At 39.4% G+C, this 20,544-nt stretch overlaps 1 protein-coding gene across 1 annotated transcript in view; it reads right to left on the bottom strand.

Annotated features, from left to right (window-relative positions):
• The window catches only part of LAMA4 (laminin subunit alpha 4), a 1,355,623-nt gene that overhangs the window by 1,039,340 nt on the left and 295,739 nt on the right, over positions 1-20,544 (bottom strand). Inside the window, exon 3 of the mRNA XM_044061904.1 lies at positions 13,239-13,366. Coding sequence (XP_043917839.1) covers positions 13,239-13,366 — 128 coding nt within the window. The remainder of the gene's footprint in view (positions 1-13,238; positions 13,367-20,544) is intronic.

The following is a 20,544-nucleotide window of genomic DNA, read 5'->3' as shown; positions in this document are numbered from 1 at the left end:
GTTCTCTGGTTTGATTCTTGGCTAGAATGCCTTCTGTGTGGAGTCTGCATGTCCTCTGTGCTTTCATGTGGATTCTTTTTGGGTACTCTGGTTTCTTCCCCCATTGCAAAGACATGTGTCAGGAGTGTTTCTTCTGGCCTTTACTGAAAATTGGCTTTGTTCCAAGTTGGACTTTTCCCTATAAATAAATGTGGGGTACTATGACATTTAATTCTGGTCTTCATCTCCTTTGTAGTCATACAAACCATGGAGCCCATTCACTGATCGTTGTCTGTTTCATCTCTCCCACTTTCTCTTCCTGAGCACATTTTTGTGTTTATCTGCCGATATACTGTGGTGTCCAGTGGCACAGGTGTCACACGATTCATTATGCCTGGACCTCACTTAAATAATTTCTACCCCTCTTTTTAACCTGTACAGTGCTGGGATGTCTGCTAGTTTTTTAAGCGACATGACCTCCCTACTGCAATAGTGCAGTAAAATACCATATACAAGGAACACCTATCTCACCATCAGTACTTTGATCACTATATTAACCTCTGTTTGAATGCAACTCACTTACACCAAACAACAAATTCAACCTCTATAAGACAGATACAATAGATTGCCTGATAAAACAATACTCATTAAAATGAAATATTGGTGTTTTTTATATTCTGATGATAGAGTGGTACTACTACTGAACTGAGTGGTTATAGTCATCCCAAACAGAGGTCTGCTAGACAGCACCAAGAAATGCACAACCCATAAAGCAGCTATTCACCATACAGTATGAGTTAATGAAAACACAAAATGGAAACCTGTCTGCTACAACTCAATACACAGCACTGCTTGTAGCAGGTCGTTTCTGTGGATTAAAACATCCCTCAGGAGGACTGTCATTTGCTACTGTAGAGTGCTAGGCAACTATATACTATATACTATTTACAACTGCACTGAAATGGTGTCCAATTATGCAGACACCTATTGGATTCATTTAAGGGAATGAAAGGGATCTCAGGAAAATAAGAACAGGAAAATGGTAAACCAAATTTAACACATAAGGGCAACATATAGGAGTCTGTAGGAAGATGGGCTTGTCAGATTTTGTTTTCATGGAGATAGGGCCTCATTTATTTTATAGAACGACTAGAAGAATGGGAATTGCATAATGGGAAGATGGGAAGATGGAAGTGAGGTGTCATTTTAAAGGGGGTGCAACATTTGTCAGCATGGAAGGAGACGGTCAACAGAGCACGCTGCTTTGCCAGGGATTGTCTGCACCTCTCACCTCTTGGCTTTTGAATATTAGCTTAAATATAGTCCTCCCCCATAGTCTGTTTTTGGGCAATGTCAAAATGAAAGTACTTCTGACATAGCAAATCAAAGCAAAATAAATCTAAAGGTGTTACTGCTCAATGGTAGGAGTCTAAGCAAAAATTCATATATGACACCAAACATACAGGCACAGAGATTCCTGGATTTTGTAAATACAAACTCCCTGTACCTGATTGTCAGTACATGAAGTAGGGGTGCAAGCATATTGGATCGGTCCCTCACTAAAATGGAAGAGTGCTGCACACCTTCTAGTGTAATGTCGTCTCCAGTAAGGTCAGATCACACAATGGTCTCCTTTGAAGTAAATTAAAGCCTGCAACCACAGTTAACCCTGGAATATCCAGGAACTACTTCAAGGGTAACTTCCTACTATTAAGTGATAACCTGGCAACATTTCCAAGCCCCCATCAACCCTGAGAACACTGCTGCCTACATGGAACTATTCACAGAAACCCTATAAAATATGTTAATAGCTGCATAGTGGCAGCTGTATCCTCCAGGAAGAAGTACAGAACTAACTCAAAAAACAAGCCACCTCGGTGAATACACAATATCAATAGACTATACAAAAGAAGGAAGAACATTATGGCAAGAATTAAGAGGTGAAACACCCAGCAGGAAAAAACATTCCCATCAAACTAAACAAACAACTCAGAGGCCAGATAAAGTCTGTCAAAGCTAAATTTGAAATAAATTTGGCCTCCCAGGTCAAGGACAATAAAAAGGCATTCTTTAGAAGGGTCCACAACCTCAAAGGCAATACACAATTGTGTGCATAGATCAATGTTAATGGACCCACCTATAGTGAGGAAGAAGATTCAGCAAACCTACTGGCCGACAAAGTCATCTCCGGCTTTGTCCCTCTCGCCACCTCAACCTTCCCTCAGGAAATGCCATAAAATATAACTCCCATGCTATCACTAGGAACAGGTCCTTAATGCTCTCTCCATGGTCAAGAGTACTGTATCAATGGGCCCAGACAATATTCCAGAATGCCTTCTAAATAGCATGAAACATGACCTATTAGGTCCTCTGGAATTGCTATTTAACTGTAACCTCCAAACAGGCTTCATGCCTCACGAATGGATAACAGAAGCAGTCATCTTTCTGCACAAAGGTGAGCCATCTATGGAACCTAGAGACTACAGACCCATAAGTCTCACTAGTCTCAAATACAAAACTATGGAAATAATTATCATGGAGATGATCGATAGAGATATAGTAAACCTCCAGACACTGTACCCAACCCAATTTGGCTTTGTCAAGGACAGGTTATGCCTACTCAACCTGGTGGATGTCTTTGAGAAGGTCATCAAAGCAATGGACAAGGGCAAAATGTTTCACACTGCCTACCTGCCCAAGGCATTTGACACAGTACTCACCTTGGGCATTGCTGACAAATTCAAGAGGTTAGGTATAAACCGTTATGTCACCCGGTGGATAGCCAGCTGGCTCACAGAGAGAACCCAGAAAGTTAGAATTGGGGAGTCCACCTCTACAAAGAAGTCAGTCACAAGTGAAGTCCCACAAAGAAGGGTCCTGGGATGCTTCTTTTTGGGATTTACTTCTCAGAAGTCAAGGCCAATGTCAATGACCTCATTTGATGATTGCAAATTAGGTGCAGTCATAGAATTCATCAGCACCACAAATGTTCTCCAGGAGGGGCTGAAACAGACAAATAGCTAGTGTCAGAGCCATGGACTAAAACTAAATGCTAAGAAATGCATAACAGTATCTTTCAGGAAGTCATCCACCACTGGTAACTGACACACTGACAACACACCCCTAGGAGATGACTGAGTAGTCAGGGACTTGGGGATACACATAGACAGTAATCTAGCCTTCGACAGTCACATGTCTACAGTAATGATGAAATCATTCTATGCTGTTCAACTTATAAACATAGGTATAGCATCTAGATCCAAGGAAGTAATTGTTCTACTGTATTCGACATTCATCAGAAGTATCATTAAGTAGAATGCTCCATTTGGTATGTACCTAACCAGGCATATCCAATAATTAGAACATCCACAGAGGTTCCTCACCAAAAGAATACAAGGAATAAGTAACATGTCCTATGCAAACCATCTCAAGGACCTATCCCTGTATTCTGTCTCCTAGAAGAGGCTACCCCTTCTCTGGAATAAGCTCCCCATCCATGTGAAGGAGAGTTCCTACCTTACCAATTCAAATATAACTTGAACAATTGGATGGGGAACAGTAAATTCATCCCTAGTTTGGCACCTATGTCTCTCATGGACAGAGGCAGCCTATAAATGGTTCATCTCCCAGGCCCCCGCTTGTAAATGTTTCATCTCCCAAGCCACTGCTTACTTACCAAGGTTACCAGAACTTGTCAGTGATTTGGGTTGTATGCCTATGCTTAAAAGGCCCTTGTGGTCATTAACCTAGCAAGCACCTATGAGCCTATAAACCTATGTTAGGGCAAGGGAGGCAGACAGGCAAACAGAGAGTAGCACAAACAAACAATGGTGGAAATGCATAGCATAGGAGAGGGAGACATAGGTGTGATATCAAAAGATGGTAGATGAATAGCGATAAAGGAGACAATACAATTCAGACTGTATGGGGCAGGAAACAAAAATAAGAAAGTACGCATACCCAGTGACAGAACGGGCAAAACCAGCTGCTGTGTCTCCCCTGTCCTTGCCCACAGGAACACTGCAGTGATCCATAGTCATCTGGGATGGACCAGGGTAGTTGTTGGCATGGTTCACATGTTCCTTTGGTCAGTAGCAAGGGTCAATCTTTTGAACAAATCTGCTCTTTATTCAATGAGTTTCTCTACATTGTCCATATATCTGCCTATGTGAACTTCCCTAAAGCATCCAACACCTGTTCTAGCTGTGGCTGCTTCAGGCAATGTAGGTGGTCGACCTGCCAGGAAAGAGCCAAAACTGCCATCCAGTAAACACTCCTAACCTCATCACCCTCATGAACCACAGCCACAGTCTTGGCAGAGGTGTGACATGGTGTATGTGCCTGAGGAACAAATGTGTTTTTTGGGCCTGACTTGAGAAAAAGGAATAGGAAGCTTGTCATAAGTGAATGTATTCTGAGAATGGACCGAAGAACCTAAGCATGTTTGCCCCAGTGTGGGTAACTAACTATAGCTGGCCTCAAATCATTCCTTCCTCTTCCAAAAGATGACATGATTGGCATCACATTCTGCTTATATTGAATGAGAAGGGGCACATTATGGAACTGTGATAACTGTGAGGTGAAATACTACAACAATATATGCAATCCCATAACTACTTCCCATTAACTATGTGATGAGCAGCAGACAAGTGTGTGGCCCCTGCACTTAAGTTAAGATATCTGGTCATAGCATACATACTCCTGGGGATGTCTAACATAGTGCACCATAACCCCACCCCCATTCTAGGGTAATACATAAACCCACATAAACTGTACAAACATATCATATATGCAGTGACTAACCACCACATCCATTTGACATGGAGGATCCATTCAGCTGCAGACCTAGAGCTTGACAATTACTAGCCAATAACAACAACACTTGCAGACTAACAACAGGATAAAAGAGAAAACATGAGCTATAATGAAAGAAAAAAATACATACTAAATCATTCAGGGCATGCCTGCCTAATATCTGTTTCCCATGCACAGAGCTCATCAGGGTTTCAGTACCCCAGCCTGTCAAACTGACTTCTACAGTATTCCCTCCTGCAGTGTTCCTCCTTGGGTGATGGCTAAAAGGCAACACCCCAGCAAGATCAAATCAGGGACCCAATTTCATAAAATTATGATAAATAGGTCCTACGGTTCAATAGATGCTCCCTGAAGTGGCCCTGAAGGAAATATAGTATACTTCTCACATCATGTAGATGCTGTAAGGCAGAGACTAGCAGAAACTGCCTTTTACCTGAGTTTCCTATAAAAAGTGGCATCACTTTCATGAGGAACAAGATGGTAGTTTAGGAATTATGCATGCAATGTGATTTCTGCTGCGGCACAGCTACTCACAGAGTAACAAGATATCAGTACTTGGACAGGCTTCTAGCATAACCATGTGGTACCAGCTATGTGAGGCAAGCATAGGCAATAATCTGCATCTTATGTTACTGGTGTCCTGTAAAAAACATAGTGATTTATTGACATGCATACTTCCTAGTTCAATCTGTCCAATTCCATGCAAATAGATATGTCTTTATGGAGGTGCACTACCATATTGTAGGCTACATCATGCAGATTTGGGAAGGTAAACTGCATATTTGTTCAGCAGTACTTGGGAAAAAATAGCAACATTTTGGAACTGTGGGAAGTCTGGAGAGGTACACAGTACTCTAAAAGTGTATGGTAAGCTGTGTTTTCAGTATCTTCCTTAGGCTGTACCCACTTCCCTTGGAGTTCACAGTACTGTAGGATAGCACATGAGTATGCATACATACATTCATCTTATGTCTGTAGAAGGTTCTGGCAACAAGGTAGCTCGCAAAATCAGGACAACCTGTCCCTGTACATTTCTATAACTATCACTCACCTTTTGTGGCATGTCAAATTATATGATGGACTTTCATGTTGAGTACAGCAGTTATATCCCTACACATGTTCCCCACACTGAATACAGTATGTCCATATCATCTGTGTTAGTAAGGTGACTGTATCCCTTGGCAGCAGGTATGCCTGGATTACTCTGCACTTTTCTATTAGCATACCTGCTGTATGTAGTGCTATTATCATATTTATCCCTACAACTGTTTATGGTACACCCTTTTACCCACACTTTGATTATGGCATGCAGCATGTGTGTTATCCCTTTGTTCGTAGTTGTATTTCTACAGATCTGAATGGGATTCCAATAAGATTATAGCTCTGTCTCATGTCTCAGGAGTTTGCATGTGTGGAGGATGAGTTGGACAACACAGGCTGGACAATTTCAGCTCTGCTGAAAATAATGTCATGACAGAAGCGTTTAGAAAATCCAGACGGTATCTCTTTGGGAAAGATGGTACTGACCAGCCTTTATGTGACCAGATGTGGCAGGCAGTGGTCCATAAGCAAATGCACATTAAAGCACTATAATTAATGTGCTACTGACTTCCTATTTCATGTCTTGGCAAAGACACATTACATAACAACAAACTTTTCTGCTATTAAGGTGTGTGTGTGGGGGGGGGGGGCTAGCCACCTATAAGCAAGAGGCTGACAGAGACAGGAGAATGTTTGGTATCTCTGTGGGGGGACACAGATTCTGACATTATCACCAGATATCCAAAATCTCGCAATGTCGTAAAATCCAAATTCCAAACGATCACATAACCAAAAGTGGTAATTTAAGAAAGTCGACAAGTCAGCAATGTCGCCTTTACCAAAAGTACCTGGACTTCCGATCATGTCATACTAACATTTTGCAGGGAGGCAGTCCCCCACACCCCCTGCTACTTATATATACAAACTCTGAAATCACCCTACAGTGAGGGGAAAGGGTAAATTTCTTGATCCCCACTATAATGCAATCTCCATTCAAAACTATGAATCCAGAACAGCAAATGCTGGTGTGATTTCACAGTTGTGGATTCAAACATTTAAAAATTGACATTACGAAATCTTGGAAGAGTGACATTTGACCTTCCAAGTTCGCAAAACTGTCTGCGGACATTTTCATGGTAAACCAGAGTGGACAATAACATAAGGATGAACCTACCTGCACACATCTGAATGGATGAGGTACTACCAGTTGCTCTGCTCCATGACACGGTTAAATGATCACTGTTGGCTATCTACTGTGTCAGGTGCATCATGTATCTATGCATATGAGGATGGTGGCAGAGACAGGTTGGATCCCCTTAAAACACATGACACAGTAGTACAGCTTTGGCACAGGTGCACATGCTCATTCCTGTGTGTGTTTTATTTTGTATTCATAGGGCATGGAAACATACTGATAGCACCTGTCCTGGGGCTGATGACATAGTGATGACAAGACACATATACCTGAGTTGCAGACTGTTGACTCAGTAGCACAGTCTGCCTCCCTCAAAGGTGAGCATCCTCCCTGCATGTAGGCTAAATGTGTAGGGTCTCATCTACATAATAGCATAAGGATGTACCATGTAAACATTCACAATCCCCAGTGAGGTAGGATTCCTCCATGGTTCCTACAACCATCAGTACTCCCCCTGTGGCTGCTGCAACAGATTTGCATACTGCATCTGAAGTGCATATACTCATCATTTCGAAGCTTTGCAGGGGAGCTTGATGACATCATGTATCACAGGTTGCCCTGATATCCAAGCAGCAGACTGAATCAGTCAGCAGAGGTGCTGCAGTTTCATCCAGGCACACTCAGCAGCAATCCAGTCCAGCATGGAATTCAGTGCTGTGCTGTGTGGCACAGAGGACATGGAGGATAAAGACACAGTAATGAACAGTCTTGTATGATCAATCTTGGCACTTAATGTTTCCCTGTCAACATCCATGCAGAGGATTGCTAGTATCACCAACACTGCACTCACCAACAATGTTTGAGTTTGAAAGAAGAAATTTACTATGACATAAAGACATTGGGTACACCTGCATCTGGATGTGGACTATGCTCTGCACCCATTATAATGGTAGGCTATGACTCTAGTCCTCCACTGCAGACATCATTTAAGTCACAGACCCCACAGATAGGCAACATCCTTATCAGAAAGGAGCAGAAGTCCTATTGCTGCAAGCTAGTGTCATAATCACATACTATAGTCATGTGTAGTACATTATACATGCATATCACAGGAAAAAAATATGTATGACACTGAATATCCTTTACCTCAAGATTATTGCCTCTCCATCAGGCTATTGGCAAATAATATAACTCCCACCCAGCAGCAAGACATTGTATATGACATAGAACATCTGCCTCCTTAAAATCTTTGTCTCAAACTCCTGTGATATTCTTCTAGCCACCCAACACATGTAGATAGATGTGTCATTGTCTTCTTAGGTACCTATGCACATGATAACAACTGTGACCTTCTCCTTTCTCTCTTTTGTGTGATAAATGCAGGAATATTTGATTCATGATATGGCTTGACCAGACACTGCCTAGCATAGCCTGATATGGATACTGCATGCATCATGTTTGATATATATTACACTACACTGCTACTGTGTGTGCCATTGAGGTCCCATACATCTTAACTACATGTCATTGTTTCTGTTGTGCTGTCATGTGCTGCACCTATTTCTGTCTGGGGGAAGGGCTATACAGATGGTTATTTTTGATCATTTTTTCAGTTTGATGTTGCTGATGCACCATATTTGTTGATTGTATGTGTGCACAGTTTGACTATACTAGTATTCTGGGGCTGTACTGTCTCCTCACCACCATATTATAGAGTATGTAATATGCAAAGAACATCCAGCAGGCAGTAACTGGATTATACTGAAATGTCTCCTAAGACAGTTTGAAGCAGTAGAATTTGGCAATGAACAGGAAAAATACATGTTCCATGATGTTGCGATTTTGTAATCTGTATGTGTGTGTGTTGGTGGTTTGTGTTTCACTGGTGTTTGGCCATATCCATTGGGTTCCTTACAGGTTTCATATACTAGGGCTCTGGTGCAAACCTAGTATTATCTGCAACAGAGTATGTAAACTTAGGGTTACTACCTATTGCCTTGCTAGATAAGTCATAGCATGGTGTCACATTAGTATATTGCCTACACTTGCCAGCTAGATGGCACAGTAGAACTTCTGCATACAGAAAGTACTTATTATGTAGCTGAGATACATGCCAGATAGCTGAATCATGTGAGCGACATGAGTGTTGTGCCGATGTTGGTTAAGATCCCATGCAAGTCACAGACTACTTGGCATTTAACACAACAGTAGCACGTCCCGTTTATAGACCTTTGTAACTGTGGCTCAGGTGGGGCCGTTACTGCTATACATGTGCAACATATGGCACCTAGTACTTCAGGAAGGCATGCAGTAGTATTATAAAAGGCACAGATGATGTTAGCTCTCTCTGTTGTGTTGTGTATATTTACTGCTCGCACTGGTGGCATAAAGGGATACAGTATTAACTATGATCCAGGTTACCAGAGATTGATTAGCTGCTCACGAGCTTGATGTGGCTGGGAGGGAGTATGGGCATGATCATCTTGGGGAAAAGGAGGGAGGCCCTCAAACCTGAGGCACACTCAAATGGTTTGATGTCCCAGATAGAGACTGGTGGGTATGGCATACTCTTGCTGATGTCAGTCCTTTACAGAAGGGAGGGACAGTTCATTATTGATGCCTATTGCACATCTCAACCTTGCAGTGTTACTGAGCATGTGCAGGGAGTAGTGCATAAATAGATAAACACTTCCTTGGCAACAACATGATGCTGCTCTTGGGACACTCTGATCTTCTTGCTGACCCTGGGCATACGCTGGATTAAGTCTTAGGTAGGTAGAAGTGTTCAGTAAGCCTGGCAATAAGAGCTCAGTTACAAATCTCCTGATGACAAAACAAGATAGACCACAAAACAATAACTTCTTCTAAAAAAATTAAAATAGCCTATTTATTGCACTTTTCTTACAAGACTTGGACTGTTCACATGGCTTAAAATTACAAATAAGCAACTTCATCTTCATAGGTTCATAAGTACTTACTAGGCTATTGATCCATGAGGATCTTTAGAAGCCTAGACTTGCATTCCCATGACATTTTTAACCCTTGTAATTTAAATACTAATAACCCAGATCCAGGCTAAAAATGTACATGTTACCACTATCCATAAGGGACAAGGGTGCTAAACCAGGGATGAGTATGGGGAATCCCAATCCATTTGAACAAATTATGTTTGAGCTGAGTAAGAGTTGAACTTTGCTGTACGTGGACAGGAAGAAGATTCCAAAGAAGTGGAATTCTCTGTGGTACATTCCTTTCCTTCCAACATGTTCTGTTTATGTTGCAGAAGAGATTAACAACTCATGAATAGGTGCTTATGTCACCACTGGACCTGCAGATGTGCAGTAGATATGAGAGGATAGGGTTTGTTGAGGCTCTGTACCCAAGTCTATATAATATCAAGAACAGGGACAAGACTTTGAGAAAGTCATTGTAGTTGCTATGGTTTAAGGTCCTTGATTTTCTTGATAAGAAAGCATTGTGGTCATTCAAGTTGTGTTAACAGTTTGGACAAATACATACTAAAGTTGGCATTATACTCAATCACCTGCCTAATAAGTGCTTATTAAAGTAGAATGACCACATGCATAGACCTAGATGCCATAACTCTTACTAATGAACTCTGCAATGAAGAATACTTTCTTAAAATAGTGGATACATGTTGATTGAAGGACACATAGGTTCCCAAGGTGCCTAACTACTGGTTTGATTTTCAGGGGTATGTTGCCAATGAGGTAGTTACAGGGCATGTCATGCTTTCTGAGGGAAGCTATTATATATTTTTTGTCATTTAATTTTAGTCCATGGTTATGACACTAGTATTTGCTTGGGAAATGCGATCTTGGAGGATCTTCCAGAGAATTTATGATGGCACCAAGTTTATAGACATTGGAAAATGCAGTCAGCCCAAAACCTTTAACATTAGCTTTGACTTCTGAGAAGTAAATGCCAAAGAGTACTGGCCAAGGACTGAATCCAGGGTTATATAACTACTGACAGGTCTTTTGGAGGTGGTAGTGCCACCTACCATAATTTCCTCATTTCTTTTTGTGAGCCAATTTGGTATCCAATGAGTTGCATAAGAATTAACATTTAACTGGAGGAGTTTATCAACAATACCTGAGTATGGGATAATCTAGCAAGGGTAGACTTTCTACTGTGTGAATCCTTAAACCTCTTGTATTAGAGGCAACATGGGATATATGCAAATGAACCTTTAAGGCATCAGGTGTTTCAGCTATGTGGCATTTCAGAATGCCCATGACTTTTTCAGGCAATAAAGCCAAAGCCAACTAGCTATGAACATGAATGTTTCAGCATTCTTTTTACATCATCAGCACATCATAAGTGGAGGTTTAAGTAGGTTTAAGGAATCACAAAGTGGAAAGTCTAGCCTTGCTAGATTTTCTTTTGGTTTTTATTGATTGTTTTTTTTCTGTGTGACCTTTTTACTCATTGTTTTAGTTTGTTGGTTGGGATATTTTGCAGACACCCTAATGGCTATGGATATCAGCTGGGTATGACAACCCTGTGTTTCTAAAGGTTAGCCAAACATTCCACTTATATTGTGCTGATGATGCCTATAGAATACTGAAACATGCATGTCCACAGCTAGATGGGGTTGGCTTTATTGGCCTAAATCTGTCCATAAATAGACTCAAAAATAAAAAAGTAATGGACATTCAGAAACACCATATAGCTGAATCACTGATGTCCTTAAAGGGTCATTTGCATGTATCCTATGTTGCCTATAATACAAGAGTTTTAGGGAATCACACAGTAGAAAGTCTAGCCTTTTTAGATTTTTCTTTTGGTTTTTACTGATTATTTTTTCTGTGTGACCTTTTTACTCATTCTTTCAGTTAGTCTGGAATAATGTCAAATGCTTTTGTGAGGTCTAAATATTTGGTACGTATACTGATTTTGCCTAATCCATTGTTTGAGTAACCTTTTTGAAGAAGTTAGGCAGGCTAAGTGGGCAGAATCTATCCTTGCCAAAAGTGAACTGGCTGGGGTCAAGAATTTATAGTCAATTATCCTGATGTCTTAATATATACTATCAGTTTTAAGAATGAGTGCAATTTCCATGACTATGAACTGCCCAGCATATGTGGTTCAATAATTTGTGAAAATAATTTTTGCTCTAGCCAATATTATATTTCACTTACTTGTAAAAAATGTAATATACATATATTTTATTGGCGTGTGTGTACGTGTGCGTGTGTGTGTGTGTGTGTGTGTGTGTGTGTGTGTGTGTGTGTGTGTGTGTGTGTGTGCCCTCAAGTGTGGGCATGTGTGTGTGTGTGTGTGTGTGTGTGTGTGTGTGTGTGTGTGTGTGTGTGTGTGTGTGTGTGTATGTGTTTGTGTGCATCAGGTCCAGCAATTAATATATAACATATGACTGATGGAAAATATCTCCATCAACATCTCTACTAATACTTGTATATTTTTTCAGATATACATACTGTAAATCAGGAAGAATATATGCTTATTTTATGTGTAAAGTTAGGATTTAGTCAGGGTGCCCAAGATTTTTCACATGACTTCCTCTTAGGAGTAAATAAATGAACCATCTCAGATTCAGCACAAGACTTAATCCCCTCACTATGACCAAGTTCTATGATAATGTACACCTTAGCTATGTATTATTTGTTGTACATAATCTTGCCTCCTGCATAGTTGTGCTGTAATTCAAAAAAGACAATTGCTTGCTATACTTTTTGCTTTCGCTTGTTATCATTTAGGCATGCTAAATATATCTGAACTGTAGCTAATATAAATGCCTGAATTTGCTGAATGTTGTTAGAGTGAAGTACCATTGGAACAGGTGAATGCTGTTACCATTCATCTTATTCTGTTGCATTGATTACTGCTATATTTACATATTCTGCACTGTGGTTATTTAAAGGAAAACTGTTAAGCAGCGAATGTCAACTGCGAGTGTTTATATTCTACAACCACCAACAAAATAAAATGCATGTTTTTTCCAGATACTCATGAAAATAAGCAGGTGTCCAGAAAGTAGTCTAATCGTTTGAGAGTTTTTATGTTTTGAAAATATAAAACACAAAGGGCATGTATTAAAAGAGTGACTGACAAATGTGCTTACCAGACAGAACAGACTGGGTAACAATAGCATCTGGAAATATTTCTGTTTATAGTACACATTCTTACAAATTTTAAATTATTTTGTCTGGACTTTGAGATCACACATTTAGTCAAAACAGGAACCTTGCAGTAAAACAATGCAGGAAAACATCACGTCACATACTTGTTTGACTCCAAAGCAAGTGGACAAGGGCAAAGAGTGCAGGAACTAGGCACGCCTCTGACAACATTCCCAATGTAGCCATCACGGCAGGTCTCACAGTGGCTTCCAGCTGTATTTCCATCACAGCCCTACAACGAAAGGGAAAAGATACATATAAACCAACATTGTATTCCATCATTGCATTCCGATGAAATGAAGCATTACACATAATCCACATTTAAAACCATAGCAGTTCTCTTTAGCTATCTTATTATTTTGTGTCCTTGTTGCTTATTATTCTGGCCAATACTCTTTTATAAGACTGGGCTGGTATTTTATTGTATGTGATATGGGTAATTTGCAGTTTTAAAATAATAAAGAAAGGCCTGGAATCTTATAACACTTTGTACATATTCTACACTAACTACAAATACTTTGAAAGACCAGTAACAGCTATTTTGTTTACTCATTATAAAAACCAGCTAATTAAATTTATATTTCATTATGTGACCACGAAATGTTTCAGTGCAAAAAAACAGATTTAAAAAAAGACGTGTGTGTGTGTGTGTGTGTGTGTGTGTGTGTGTGTGAAATATTACATAGCCTCACTTTTGTTTTAGCTGTCTGTACTGTTATGTTGTTTTCCTTGTTGTAACACAACGCATGATGTTTCCAAACACATAGTTTACTGAAACATTTGAAACATTCAGTAATGTGCTGTTAATTTTAAGGCATTTCCTTTTACATGCATATGTTGCAAAGAATTAAGGAGTAAAATAAGAACTCAAAAGATAAAACAATATAAGTTTTAGTCCATATTCTGTTACAGAGGTGGTATTAAAAAGTAAATGCTTACTCAATGAAGGTATTTAGGGTGTAAGAAGAATTATCAAATGCATTTAAGTCATCATGCTGTGAGGCATAGACGGAGAAAGCCCTGACTATAATCAAGATGGCCACAATTTGAGCAATAGCAAAGACACTAGAAGATTCTAGTGGGCAAAGATGGTAGTGAGTAGTTGATGCTCACTTTACAATCCTGGCGAGATTGATGGTTTTGGTTGGCTGCCTGCAGCTAAGTAATTGGATATGTTCAAGGAACAAAAATGGCCAGGACTGGGTACATGGCTTCAGGGCTTCCAAGCTGGGCATGGTAATCCTTTTTAGCACATTAGTGGTAACACATACACATGAATGGGGAGGGTGTAGGAAGCCCTGTGATCATGCAAGTGGCCACACCAGCCTCCAAGAGTTCAGCTACAACCTAAACTAGAAGTGCTATAATGGAATGCTGACTAAAGCACACAGCACTTCCATGGCTACCTGTGTGATGGCCCTCATGTTGGTTCTCACCTTTACACCTGAGATACTTCAGTAGTGAAACATTAAGGCTTGAAGAGTGGCAGAAATATTTACAGTATACCTTGCCAGTAATTTGGACAGGACCTTCATGCAGTATAGTACCTACTCTGAAGTGATACAATTCTTCTATGGTTAAATGCTAATTTTTGTAACAAGAAATATATGAGCTAGAACTCATCCAGAAAATGGATAGTATGGAAAATATTTTTATGTGGGAGCATAGCACCCCAAACTGTACATTCAGAGTGCTGTGCCTCTCCATTCCTTATATTCCATAGTCAACCCTGAAATTATTGCACCTTCTGGAAAAAGGAGATGTGCTCCATTTTTAGCAACTCCCTCTAAACTACTAAATGATAACAAAGAGGAAGAAAATGGATGGCACGCACACCATTTTCAAATAAGCATGTGACAGCCTACCTTGTTTGTGTCTTTCGGCTTTTCCCGGTTAGGGGTCGCCACAGCAGAACTCCGGTCCGCTAATGATTGGCAGTAGATTTTTACGTGCTGGCTTGCTGGGCCTAACGCACAACCTTCAATGAAGGAACACCCATTTACGCATATCGCCACACAGAAGACGCTCTAACTGAGAATCGAATGGGCAACGTCTAACTGTGAGGCAACAACACTACCGCAGCACCACCACCGCCTACCTAATCTTCAAAATATCCTAAAGAGGCACAATGTGATATTTGTTTTTAGGAAGGATAGAATTTTATTTCCAGTGCCGATGATGTATATTTTAAAATCTAGTTTCATAAAGTGAGCTGTACCTCTTGTAACCTGTGTAAAAGGATGATTTCTCCAATGCTAGTATAAAAACAGGTTCGCAACTGAGGACACCCATCGTACTCTGATTCTAATTAGTTACTTTATCTTTAACATCTTTTTCAGATATATATGTATTCAGCAGGAAGCCTGCATTTGGCATATGTCAATGCACATTATAATAACTGCAAGATACAATAAAAACAATGCAATACATTCATCTATTTAAAACATCCCTTCTTAATAAATCTTGTTCCTGTAATAAATACGACCACTACTGAAATTATTTAAAAGCATACCCAAGGAATTTGTAACATCAGTTGCTTATTCCTTCTGTGACAGTAATTGTTTTACATCTTATCTATCCTTATGTGTGGTTTATTACCCACATATGAATTATGCAGTTTTCTATGGCATCCGATTGTCCTTAGTGTTTAACAGAGGTCAATATATAACTTGGTGCTATTTCTAAATGCACAATGTGACTATAACAAATATCTAATTCACATACCCAAGTGATGCTTAAATACGTACATCAGATGTTGGATGCCACTGCCAGCCAACAAGTCTGCACTGAATAATTATGATTTACCTATAAACTGAATACCCAACCAATTAGAGATGAGATAACCCACAAATTCAATGAGACACCGTTGGTCCCCCTTGTAAGTAACCCATCAGACATCAAAGTATTGTTGCCACATATCAATGTATCCAATAAAGTTGCTCTTAGTAGAGTTATGCATATATTCAAACTCTAAACAACCCATGAAGAGGTTGGCATACAATAGGGCAAATATCCCCATCATAATACACTTGGATTGCAAATAATCATTTTTATAATTAAAAAAATGTGTGCTCGAATCAAAACAGTTAGCTGCATAATAAATTATTAAATTTAAAAGAATAAAGATCTGCTTGATCCAGTCAAATTCATAGGGCTCTTAACTTCCTTTCATGGGTTATATTCCAGGGGTGACCCGTGCTATTGGACTGCAGGACTGCAGCCCCCCGAGTTGTAAAAGAAAGAGAAGAAAATAAAAAAAGAAAGAAAGAAAATAAATAAAAATCGTGGACCTTCGCATATGCGCACTCGCAGCATGTCCATCATCCAGACTGCTGCTGAACCAGTCCAGAGCATGCGCAGAGCTCTGGACTGATTCAGCAGCAGCCTAGATTAGAAATCCAGCAGTCAGGAGCATCCCAGAAGTCTATGCAGTTAGTTACAACTGCATAGACTTGGAAAGGGATCAGACTGCAACATTGGCAGGCTGGCATCCTCTCATGGGATGGAAGGACTTCACCACAGGATCGGTGACATCATAGGGAGCTTAGCGAATGGAATATGGAGCTATACAGCAATGGAAGGCCTTGGACCAAGTAAAATAGGTAGGTTAGCAATTGTGTGTGTGTGTGTGTGTGTGTGTGTGTGTGTGTGTGTGTGTGTGTGCGTGTGTGTGTGCACGCACGCGCCATGGACTAACATAAAATAAAGCATCATTTCAAGTATATAACTAAATAAAGTGCAGTGTACAGGAATGAATACTGTTGGAGAACAGATAATAAAAAGCGACAATTGTTACAACTTAATAACTGAAATACATTCATAGCGTGCAAACAGCTACTGCATTTTCTGAACTGTACTGTGGAATATTAAAAAAAAGCACTTGAGTACAGATGACTCCACAGCACTCTTCAACTTATGCTGGTTTATCATGATGCAAAGGCACATACAGGAAATTAATTTGTCACAAACTATGAGCTGCATAAAATGTTTGTCAACAGCTGTAACAGATTAAAGCAGCTGTATCGTGTAGTGTGACTGAGCACTTGTGTATTACGAAATTAACTGCAGCCTCAGAGTTACACTTGTATTATTTACCAAGTTTAAATCCAGGGATATCTGTAAATTGCTATAATGGCATTAAACAAATGCTATAGTACAGATTTAATACAAGAGACCTGCACACTATCAGGACACTGAGAAGAACTGAATCTCTGCTAAATAATAGTTGAAAATGGTGCCCTACGACTCAGGAGACTAACTCCGTTCAGATGCTGGAAGCGGGAAGGGCACTATTTAGCCTGATGTGAGGAAAAAATGGAATGAATGTAATAAAAACCAGAAGGTTAGTAACTGAACCACAAGGCACACCAGGCAGTATCCATGAAAAAAGTCAGCTACAGTAGCATGCCTAAGGTCAGTGCACTTAAATATTAATTAAACATTTACGTTCACTTTATATAATAGAGAAATGTAAGACTGCTTAAAGTTTAGTAGGAATTTTCAATTCACATAAACCAGTCAGAATAAGGGAAAAAGGAATTGTTCATGGAAGGGGACCAAAATAAGAGAGTCTGAGTAGTGTGTATGCCATTAGCCAGGAAATGCTGACCAAACTGTATTTGCAGAGGCTAGCTAATGAGCCAAACTTGTTAAAAGACATACACTGCAGGCACTTGTATGTTTGTTGGATCTTGAATCACAATGCTGGTAAAGACAAGTATAAGAAATCCAGGCAACAGTTCAGGGAGGGAACTCACAAGGGGCATAACATTAGGATAATCCAAATTTATTGAAAAGGAAAGAAATTGACATAGAGTAAGCAACAAAAAACAAACATATAAATAGGGAGTGGCGAGCACACTACTATCAGGACACAGAGAAATAATCTTTGAAAAATTCCTTTACATCACTTTCTTGTGTCTGGTTGGCATTTTCTTGGTGCTATAGCTTCCCTGCTAGAATTTTTTTTGCTCATTTATTAAGACCAAATTTCATTCTGTTATTGCCTGAGAATGTTTAACTATTCGCAGTTTTACTTTCAAGTGGTTGAGCTATACAATTTTAAATTGTCACAGAAAGTTGATAAAATTTCTTTGGATAAAATAATTTTTTAGAAGTTAAGCTATACCCATAGTTTAGTCTGTTAATTAAGCAACTTAATGGGTTAAAGGAAAGGCAAAATGCTGTGGTGACAAAGAATCATACTTGAATCTCTCTCTCTCTAGATTTTTATTCCTCAGAGGATAATTTGCATTTTATCATGACTCTGCATTAAAGTGTTTTGCCATGGCTTCACAGTCACTGCTATGTAATTGATCAATATATGTTGTATTGTATGCAACTGCAAAGATGCCATAATCTATCAATGTGAGATGTTGTAAAATGCTTATGTTACACTTGGTTTCACATATTTTTGCAGCTATTGTAGCTTTGTTTAACATGCCTTTTTTAAGTTAGAGCACTATTACCTTTACTTTGTTTCCAAATTTTTGACTCCTAAATGAGTTGTTTGTGCGCATGCGTGTGAAATGCCCCAGTTGCTATATACTGTGGCTAGAGAGAACACATGGTGGTGGGTAGAGACTACCTTAGGCTTGAACTCTTTACTTTGGGTGGAGGTGGCAAGGGACTAAATTCCCTACCCACCACCATTTGAAAAAAAATATTTGTTCTGTTCTGTTCCTCATAAAATCTGTGGTTTCTATATTTTTATTTCCTTCCACAGTCGGTAGTGCAGTGGTGCACTAGTAACATTGTTGCGTGACAACAACAGGTTCTCTGGTTTGATTCTTGCTGGGGTGCCTTTTGTGTGGACTCTGCATGTCAGGCAACAAATGTTAAAAAAAAATAACGGGCATTTGAATTTCAGACTTCATATTCTTCAGAAAGTACATGGTGACACAAAACCTTTTATTCTAGCAATTTTCTAAGTTTATAACATGGATATTTGAAATTTGTCCCTATTTTTGGGACTGTATTCAACTATTATTGGCTTCTTCCAGGTTTTTTGTGCTAAGGTTGAGAGCTATGGTGAGAACTGAATTCACTGAATATGTTTGGGGGCTGTATTCTCCCATTATTGGCTTTGTTCAGGTGTTTTGTGCTAAGAGGTTGACAGCTATGGTGAGAACTGAATTCACTAAATAGTAGCCATTTAAGTTTCAGTCTTCCTCATTTTCACAAAACAGATTATTTGGCATAGTGGTATGCTGTTTTGACTGCTTTGCACAGGGTCCTGGGTTCAGTACTTGGCAATGAAATGTATGGTGGTAACACCGCATTTTATTCTAGAAACTTTCCAACATTATACAAGCAATGTTTAAAATGTGTCCCTGTTTTTTGTGCTTTTGCCCCCCCTCCCAATAAATTTTGGCTTTTTTCCAGATTTCTTGTGCTGCAAAGTTCAGAGATACAGCTGAGTGTCGAGTAGATTTTATAAGGAGCTGAGAACTGCAGGGGAACAAAAGTTTAGTGCTGCTTATGATACACTTTCTTGCATTGTTAATAGCACAACAGGTAGTGTACTTACTTTTGATGCAGAAGGCTGTGGGTTCTACTCCCACAGTAGGTAGATGCATTCATGATACTGTACTGTGTTGTAAAGGGGGTGGATTCTGCAATCCTTTTTGGCAAAGATACCTAGCAACTATGAACATGTTATCAGTTTGCCATCCATTCCCTATTGCAATATTACTAGCTATCATTTTTTTATTGCAACACAGGCAATTTATTCCTCAATGGGAACAGGCACTTTATTTGTAGATGAAACAATGAAATATAAAGTAATTTGCTAGCAGCAACCTCTTCATTAGTTACAGATCTCTTTAATGTGGAATTACTTAGATGACTTTTACTTCTGCAGAGATTGTGCATATTTACTGATACTGGTGGACTGTAGAAGTTGAGTAGACTTTTATGATGGTAATGTTCTGAACTGGGCAGTTTTGTCATTAGTAGTACATGCATTTTGTTTTATTGTTTACTGGAATTACTGTATTATACAAGGAATATAATTTAATACAATGGAAGGTGTATCAAAGAACACGTGTGTTTCCTGTGCAAAGGGCCTATGATTTGAAAACAGCCCAAAGTTAATCTTTATCTGCTACTGGCCAGATGTATTTTCTTTGAATGTGGGTTTCAATGCTGTTTCAGTGAATGTGAGTTTCAAGGGCAGAGAAGTTTTAATGCTAAGTCTATTTTCTTTGTGAGACTGCATTGCTTTGTTTAGCAGATTTCTATTAGTGTTTGTGCTGTAAAATGTAAAATAAAACGTTTAAATGAAATCCAAATAATTGTAGAAGTAAAGCAGTATGCACATTACAGTGTTTATGGAAAATGTGGTGAAATAGCCAAGTCATGGTACATTGGAATAGCTGCAAGGGGGAGGCCCCATTCGACCATGATTTT

This window comes from Protopterus annectens, chromosome 2.part0 (genome assembly GCF_019279795.1).
Source record: "Protopterus annectens isolate FY-2018-M chromosome 2.part0, PAN1.0, whole genome shotgun sequence".
Lineage (NCBI taxonomy): Eukaryota > Metazoa > Chordata > Ceratodontiformes > Protopteridae > Protopterus > Protopterus annectens.
The sequence above is the reverse complement of the archived record's forward strand: the minus strand, read 5'-3'. Positions and strand labels throughout refer to the sequence as shown.